Source organism: Panulirus ornatus, chromosome 58 (genome assembly GCF_036320965.1).
Source record: "Panulirus ornatus isolate Po-2019 chromosome 58, ASM3632096v1, whole genome shotgun sequence".
NCBI classification, from domain to species: Eukaryota; Metazoa; Arthropoda; class Malacostraca; order Decapoda; family Palinuridae; genus Panulirus; species Panulirus ornatus.
In genome coordinates, this window is record NC_092281.1 from 1,161,465 (window position 1) to 1,171,352 (window position 9,888).

Consider the following 9,888-nt stretch of genomic DNA (forward strand, 5'->3'; position numbering starts at 1 on the left):
GGCGGTGTAGCGCTAGGAATGCATGAAAGCACGCAAGTATGAATATATACATGTGTATGTATGTAATGTCTGCGTATGTGTATGTATATGTATGCATATGTTGATATGTATATGTATTATATTATACTTAGTAGCTGTCTCCCGAGTTAGCGAGGTAGCGCATGGGAACAGACGAAAGAATGGGCCAACCCACTCACATACCATCTATATACATAAGTGCCCATACACACACATATACATACATATACATTTCAATGTATGCATACATATACATACACAGACATATACATAAATACACATGTACATATTCATACTTGCTGCCTTCATCCATTCCCCATAGCCATCCCGCCACACACGAAATGGCACCCCCTCCCCCAGCGAGCGCGCAAGGTAGCGCTAGGAAAAAAACGGTCACATTAGTTCACACTCAGTCTCTAGCTGTCATGTGTAATGCACCGAAACCACAGCACCCTTTCCACATTGTGTGTGTGTGTGTGAACGGATGAGCCATTCTTGTCTATTTCCTGGGCTGCCTCGCTGACGCTGGAAACGGCAATTATGTATAATATATATATATATATATATATATATATATATATATATATATATATATATATATATTATATATATATATATATATAATATATATATATATATATATATATATATATATATATATATATATATATATATATGAAAAACGCAAATACATTAGTTACCTTTACATACAGCCTGTAAAACAATCAATTCACAATTTCAAAACCTAACCTGTTAGTGTCAGAGACAACATTCCTGGGCAATGGAACATGACTTGAGAAGGCCGGTCGTGAAGGAAATTCTTGGTGTCGGGGGCGAAGACCTCACCCTTTGCCTCACCCGTAGGTATTTCTCCTCACCGCCCGCTCAAAATCGCCTCCCGGTAGCCCCCCCAAATTGCCACGAACGATACTAATCCTTACGAGCTATTACTGAAACATACGCATGTACCTGGGTTGGCTCAGTCCAGCTTACACTATAGGGATCTTCCAGGAGGATGGGGCGAGGCAGCAGTTCAACATGTGAGTGGGGGAGTAACAAGATTAGTACTAGCACTGCAACAAGCTGTTACATCTACGGTATAGCAATCACTGAAGCTTTAACCTATAAGCTTAGATATACTACTGACATTTGAACCTAAGAGGCTACAGGTACTACTACCGGTTTAACTTATATGTAGTAATACTGACTACAGTACTACAGTACAAATACTAATAAAACTTAAACCTAAAAGGCTATACGTACTATCGGCGCTGTACCCTACTAGGCTATAGGTATAACTGAAGCTGGTACAATCTAAGACAACTATCTCCCCCCTGTTTAGTCTGATGATTAATTAAATCTATCGAAACACTATGAAACTTAACGAGTGACATGCGGTTGGTTGGTATACCTGATTCGTTGGAAGTTTCTGGTTCCTAATTCGATTAACGTTTTGAAACATTCGACCACGATCACTATCCATAATTTGGAAACCTGGCTGCTGAACAGTATCTTATATGCAACGACGTTATTCTTAAGGGCAATTATAATTCTGAAATGTGTCTGCAGGATGATATAGTAAATGATGAACTGGCAAGTGGTTTCATGGAGTAACAGGCCTGCCACCTGTACGTAAGTGTTAAAGACACGTGTGTAGACTGCCTCAACCTTTCCGTTAAGTTTTCACCAAAATCAAGGGCGATAGTTGTGTCTCTGTCTGTATACATGGCCGACACAGTAACTTGAATTGACAAAGAGGTAGAAATCAGCGTAGCGAGCACCACAGGATGGTCCTTCCCCACGTTCTGCACCCAGAGCCCACATTGTCTCACCGGAACCACAACCCCAAACCCACCCTACCTGGTCACCGGCCTCACTCAACACTACAACACTCTAAATAGGTCATAACCACATTTCTGGGTCAGTAAGGTCAGCGTGGCACTTGACAAGTTACTAAAATTAACGTGGAACTAACAACTCTTGGTTATGATAGTGTCCAGGTCTGTACCCTGACCCCAGAGGGTTATAAGTTCATGCTCAAGGGGTTACACGATGGTGGCAAATGTCAGGGTCATACCTGCAGATCAAGCAGGACGCTGCAGGACCACGCACAAGCCACGTAAACACAAAAATAATTACTCACTGCAAACAATTACCTCAGCTACGAATCGCTGCTTCAGCGGACAGACAAGCGGATGGTCATCAGGAAATGCCTGTGGCAGAAAATGGGCGGAACTCTGTCGTCTAAAATTCTTCGTATAGTGTTGCCTTGATACAGCCCAGGTCGTGAGCTGCCCTAATGGAGGATCACAACGCCCTAGGAAACACAGCCGCCACCTGAGGAGGACAGGTGTGTCGGCGCCACAGCAACCTTGGCCGCCCGCTGCAAGGACAACCGTAGTAGTAGCGTTACAACACTCGTGCCCCTCCCCAACCATTACAAACATCTACAACCTGAAAGAACAGCTAAGGACCCTATAACTGACGTGGCGGTATTCTTTTACCCGTACTCACTGCGTAACGGGAGCATTTCTACACCGCATCCGAGTTTGCTGCTGCAATCGTACCTGGCAGGCATGCGGGAAGAACCAATGTGATATCACACACACGGGAGGACACGTATCTGGCAACACAGGAGTAGTACCCAGTTCGGTCAGTGATGCTAAATCACACAGGATAATATTTGGTGTCGCCGGTGGACACCCTGATGGTATACATAGCCTAAATTCCTGTAACAAATGATGCTGCTGAAATATATATATATATATATTTTTTAAGGAAATTCTATCTTAACCGGGCCTCTATAAGATATGGGATGAAAGGTATCTACTGTCCGACGAGTTTAATTGGTGTTAAGATATTTTTAAAGTGTGGCAGCTTTACCAGACGAGGATTCATGGGGGAGGGAGGGAGGGGATGTGTCAGCTGTAAGGCAGGTGGTGCCAACGGTGGTGGCCTTGCTGCAGTGTTGGGCAGCCGCCACCATTACCACCACCCTACAACCTCTGCTCCCACCCTGCACACCTCTTCTGTGTCTTGTTAAGAATTAACATCTCCCTAATACTACAAACCGAAGCGGTAGACGGAACGGCTGCAAATAATTACCAAACTCGTTTTAAAGTCACTACTTGGGCGAGTTCATAGTGTAGGTGAGAGCGCGCCCTCCGGGAGCTGGCTCATTGGCGAGCGGGCGCGGGGCAGCTAGCCAGCCCACCCCTCAACCGCACATCCTCTCTTTGTGTGCTTTGCCCGCATACAAACATGCCTCACCTTCATCTTACACGAACTATGACGCTAATAACATAGTTGGACACATTATGTGCTACAGAGACACTCAATATTCGTTGTAGTGTACACCACATTCCGCTAAAGCATTGTGGTAAGCCACAATACAGTTAGTGAATCATAAGTGCATGTAGTCCAGTTATTAAAGCGTGCAATTACTGAACTATTATGGCAAAAATACCAACACCCAGCATACCACAGCCTACTTACGGAAGCTCTACACTGGAAGTCTTGACGTACTAAAATAAATACACTACCAATATTTCGAATTCAACATGTTAAAAGGACAAATTCAAAATTTCGAATTAAACACGTTCAATAGGTACATCCAATAAATCGAGTTCAACAAACGAGTAAACACATTCAAAATCCAATGTCTATTTATAATAAAAAAAATATTAGAAATACATGTCGAAGTGTACAGGAATCCTGTAAATAAAAACATTGGGTTGATGCTTTCAGGAGGAGGGTTTCACACCTATACCGGGAAATATCTCTTTAAAAGCGCAATCGTAATTGGTATAAACTGCCAGATAATACCATGAGTGTTGGAACATGAGACAAAAAGATTACTTCTATTGTTTGGGTTAACATACAGCTATATTCTTTCGGCAGCTAAACTTGTCAAAGCCCATTATTTCTTCTGTTCCCTGTTTGCACTAATATCCACAGTAATGTGACCTTTTTTTCTTTGAAAATACATTTGTGTCAACGGAGAAGTTGAGATGTAAGGATTAAAACACAGAAGGCAGTGCCAACCTAACCATCTCAGCCGTGACACAAGTACACAAATCACTTTCAAGATATTTCTCGATTCTCATCAAACTATTCTTGACCCAACTCTAAAATGTAACAGGCACTTCATGTTTAAGTAATACTATCATTGTTTCGTTGAGCGCTGAAATCGCGTTCCCCTTACTCCATTTCCCAAAATACATCACGTGAATCTCACGGAAATATATATAGTCAATTGGGAGGTGAGTATGAATGGAGAAAAACTGGAGGAAGTGAAGTGTTTTAGATATCTGGGAGTGGATCTGGCAGCGGATGGAACCATGGAAGCGGAAGTGGATCATAGGGTGGGGGAGGGGGCGAAAATTCTGGGGGCCTTGAAGAATGTGTGGAAGTCGAGAACATTATCTCGGAAAGCAAAAATGGGTATGTTTGAAGGAATAGTGATTCCAACAATGTTGTATGGTTGCGAGGCGTGGGCTATGGATAGAGCTGTGCGCAGGAGGATGGATGTGCTGGAAATGAGATGTTTGAGGACAATGTGTGGTGTGAGGTGGTTTGATCGAGTGAGTAACGTAAGGGTAAGAGAGATGTGTGGAAATAAAAAGAGCGTGGTTGAGAGAGCAGAAGAGGGTGTTTTGAAGTGGTTTGGGCACATGGAGAGAATGAGTGAGGAAAGATTGACCAAGAGGATATATGTGTCGGAGGTGGAGGGAACGAGGAGAAGAGGGAGACCAAATTGGAGGTGGAAAGATGGAGTGAAAAAGATTTTGTGTGATCGGGGCCTGAACATGCAGGAGGGTGAAAGGAGGGCAAGGAATAGAGTGAATTGGAGCGATGTGGTATACCGGGGTTGATGTGCTGTCAGTGGATTGAATCAAGGCATGTGAAGCGTCTGGGGTAAACCATGGAAAGCTGTGTAGGTATGTATATTTGCGTGTGTGGACGTATGTATATACATGTGTATGGGGCGGGGTTGGGCCATTTCTTTCGTCTGTTTCCTTGCGCTACCTCGCAAACGCGGGAGACAGCGACAAAGTATAATAAAAAAAAATATATATATTTTACTTATTTCAAGGGAACAAAAATGCCACAAGATTCTTACTATCTGACGGATGGTTAAGCTGACAACCCAACTGCATGGCTACTGGTTTCTCTTGAAGATATTCATGTTCAGTGATTCACACACCCGCGAGTCTCACCAGAGAACATTTCAAAGCATACGAGTCCCTTTAAGCTTAAAAGTAAATTTTTACATCCTAAATATTTGTTTATCTGTAAATGATTTCTATGTTCCGTTTCCCTTTTAAATATCGCCATTGGACCAGATGGACGACGGTGAAGATGTCAGCAAGCCATTACCCACCATGGCCCAGCTTGAACAAGTCTATCTTTAAACAGCGTTGCAAAAGCGAGACGAACATGCAAAAATAAAAATACATAAAGTAACAGCTTTGTATGTTGTGTAATTTTGAGTTAGGGCTTGGGCATACACCCGACAATCAGATCCACAAATACTATAAGACATACCTTGATGAGTATATAAATACCACCCAAAGCATTGAGTGTCCACTGATGGAATGAATACCACATACTCTTACTTCCCACCCTGGGCCAGGTCTAAATCTTTTCCGACTAATGGCTGCCAACCAAGTCTCCTTCTTTCGGCAAGCACATCCGATAACGATACAACTATTCACCATGTTGAAAATGGCAATAGAGAGATTTTACAGAAAAATGAACGCTAATTATGCCCCAAATGAGAACACAAAAGTAATCGAAGGTCAAAAGTAAACACTTAATGTTACCATTTTGCCCAAAAGCCTTTCAAAAAAGTTACGGGACCACTATTGACGTGCCGTTGACTGCCCCTAGTGAGGAGGTTGAAGAAACTGGGAATAATGCGTAATGAATAATATATAAATAAATAAACCCACAAGTGGTAGCTAACTTTTTCACATAACGGTACTTCTGTCCAAGCCATCTCTCAAGCTTCCGTGTCGCTCTCCGGCCAGTAATTAATTACCAATTTGTACAATACGAAATAGGACCGAATCAAGTAATTTTGAAGCATTTGTAGACTGCCAGCATTTAGTCTCCCTAGGTAGTTTATCTCAACCATCCACCACCCTAACACCAAACCAGTACTTCTTAAAATCCTTTCTAACTACACATAGGTTTTCTCTCAACCCCGCGATATGGCTTCTGGTTAATCTTGAGGAAATGTTAACTATCTATATCTACCTTATTCACAAACTACAAAACTGTTAACAAGTCCCCCTCTCTCTCTCTCTCTCTCTCTCTCTCTCTCTCTCTCTCTCTCTCTCTCTCTCTCTCATTCCTCAGCCTCCATTGTAGATCGTTTCTCTTATTTCAGGTGTCATTTTAGTTATTCTTCTCTACAGCTACCCTCTCAAATATACATCTGTGCTTCTTTTGGTGTCGTGACCAGACTTGTTAAGTGATATTCAGTTTTGGTCTGATATAGGCAAGGAAAAACTAACTTTACGACCATGTCCATGTACTTCAACGCGAATCTCATATCTCTTAGCAGACACTTTACCTCCTTCACAATACCCCTGTGTAGCTTTGGCAGGTTATTGGGATTAATTTCCCCGTTGTTAATATCCAACTCATACCACAACGAGTCCGATAGTAAATTAATCAAACTAAAAATCCTGTTGGAATCCACACGCCTTAAACTCTACCGCAATCCTGGAACATAACAGATATCTGATCAAAGTTTTCCTTTAAAAAAAAATCATAACTAAATAAAAATTTTCTTGCACCTTTCGATTTCAATGGTGACATGTTTAGTCTTCCATGCCGAACGAGCCAAGGAATTTCTCGAGTGCAGACTGGTGTAAATCGTGACAATAAATATTACACCACCACTCTCTACCTAGCGGCGTTTCTGCACATCATTTTCTTTCACACTTGATCGCCGTTTCCCGCGTTAGCGAGATGGTGCTAGGGACAGACGCAGTCCAAAACCGCTCACATGCATTCTCGAGCTATATTTAATGTGTCCTTATCCACAAACCAGGCCTCACTGACCTTTTCACGCTTTACCCTGGACGCATCAAATGCCCTGGTTCAGTCCACTTATGGCATGATCACCTAAGTATACCACATCCTTCCAGTTCACTCTATTCTGTTCACGCCTTTCACTCACGCTAGAAATGGGTGAAAGGATGCGGCTTTTCTTCATCTGTTCCTAGCGCTACTCACTAACGAGGGAAACGGTGATCAAGTATTGAATTATATATATATATATATATATATATATATATATATATATATATATATATATATATATCATACATATTCGCCACTTCCCGCGTTAGCAAGGTAGCGCCAAGAACAGAGGACTGAGCCATAGAGAGAATATCCTCACTTGGCCCCCTTCTCTGTTCCTTCTTTTGGAAAATAAAAAAACGGAAGGGGAGGATTTCCAGCCCCCTCCCCTTTTATTCACCTTCTACGACACGCAGGGAATACGTGGGAAGTATTCTTTCTCCCCTATCCCCAGGGAGGATATATATAATATCTGACACTGTGACAACTGTACGGGAATGGTTATAGCTGTAGTTAATTTGCTTACGTACTACATATACTAAACTGTCCAGTTCGGCGTTCTTTGCCTTTCTATAATCAAATGAGTGCGAGCCACTTTAGACTTACCTCTCAATGACACACATATACATTATCCTGTTCGGGTTTAAAGGGCCGATGAAGTTTTACGTTGTCACTAGCTGGCAGCTCAAAATATATATATATATATATATATATATATATATATATATATATATATATATATATATATATATATATTATCCCTGGGGATAGGGGAGAAAGAATACTTCCCATGTATTCCCTGCGTGTCGTAGAAGGCGACTAAAAGGGAAGGGAGAGGGGGGCTGGAAATCCTCCCCTCTCGTTTTTTTTTAATTTTCCAAAAGAAGGAACAGAGAAGGGGGCCAGGTGAGGATATTCCCTCAAAGGCCCAGTCCTCTGTTCTTAACGCTACCTCGCTATCGCGGGAAATGGCGAATAGTATGAAAAAAATAAATAAATAAATATATATATATATATATATATATATATATATATATATATATATATATATATATATATATATACTACTTTGCAATCAAGGTAACTGCTTAGTTAGCCACATTTTAAACATCTTTCATGATAACCAATTGTATTTACTATTAACCCGTAACTAAAGTTATGTTTATGTAAAAGTATTCAAAGTATCCGTACATAAAGGTGTATTAATATATACATAGAACCACAACAAGTGATATACATTATCTAAACTTATCTGTACTGAAATACATTAACTTTATACCTCAAATTTTCAATGTTATGTATATAACCCACTGTACTTCAACATTGTAATCAAACACAACATCAAAGTCATCAGAAAAAAAGACAAATATTTAGCTCGTGATTCGCAGAAGCGAAACCTTACTAAAGGTTGAGGAACAATCACACAGGTGAAAGAACGCTCAGGCTTCTTTCTTTTGCGATTTACTGCATTAAATGCTCATCAGTAATACTTACAATTTGAAGAATGCATAATGTCAGAAGAAAACATCTTCCCGAGTGTTGTCCACACCCCATTCTTTTCCAGAAATCCGATTAATGCATATATACAACCAATTTTTTCGGGCACTCCATTCGGCACACACTTCGACACCCTAACTCACTGATGTATACTCTTCGACTGACGCTTTCCCGTCTCGAGAGCCGTGTTTACTCCACAGGTAAAGTAGTTCCAGGGGTCATTGAGCGCATTGTTTATGATTATCGGATATCTATTTGCTCTGTTTGAAGGCAGTGTATTAATCTTAAGTGTATAATTATAATCATTAGTTCTGTCGATACAAATAATATAAAAGACAAATGTTTCACTGATCATAACACAAAAATTCATTCACTCCGTTTTCTATGCTACCCAGTAGTCTGCCGCGCGCTGGAGACGGTAAACTAATTGTGTTACATTTAAAAATGTGTTCATTCAATGATACCCAAATTTGATAGAGGGGCTCAAAGAACGGATCAATATAAAACTCTTAATTCTGATATCAAGGCAGTGAAACTATATTTTAAAGATACACATACTAACTCAAGACGATTTCAGTTCAATTTTCCAATATATATATATATATATATATATATATATATATATATATATATATATATATATATATATATATATCATACTTTGTCGCTTTCTCGTGCGTTAGCGAGGTAGCGCAAGGAAACAGACGAAAGAATGGCCCAACCCACCCATATATACATGTATATACATACACGTCCACACACGTACATAAACATACCTATACATTTCAACGTATACAACAAACTCTTCTGTTTCTCTGTGTAATTCCCGCGCCAATTTTTCAAAGCAAACACCTGATCCACACATCCTCTACCGCTTCTGATTCCACTCTGTTTCTCTCCAGTCTGATGTTCTATGCATGCCACCCCCCCCCCCCCCTCGCGCACCACTCTCCCATGCTGATCACAACCTTCACTCGGCAAACTTACACCTCAGTCATTCGAACATTTACCTTTGTCTTCCTTGCTTTTATACAGTGGCATTATACAGGTATTCCGGCGATCCCTAAGCACCTCACCATAAGTCAAGAATACATCGAAAATCTTAACTTATTTATCTGTAACCTTCACCCATTTTCTTGAGAAATTTAACAGCACTACCATGCACTCCACCCGCCTTACCATCCATCTTAAACAAGGCTTTCACCACCTATCTCTTCACCAAATCACTGTCTCACTTCACATATCTTCACGTCCAAAACATTCCACATATAATGCCTT

General features: G+C 40.8%; 1 protein-coding gene across 1 annotated transcript in view; it reads right to left on the bottom strand.

The window, feature by feature from the left end:
• The window catches only part of NKAIN (Sodium/potassium-transporting ATPase subunit beta-1-interacting protein), a 118,865-nt gene extending 110,093 nt beyond the window's left edge, over positions 1-8,772 (bottom strand). Inside the window, exon 1 of the mRNA XM_071695786.1 lies at positions 8,608-8,772. Within this exon, the coding sequence (XP_071551887.1) occupies positions 8,608-8,667 (60 nt within the window). The 5' untranslated portion in view covers positions 8,668-8,772. The remainder of the gene's footprint in view (positions 1-8,607) is intronic.
• Positions 8,773-9,888: the final 1,116 nt, after the last annotated feature.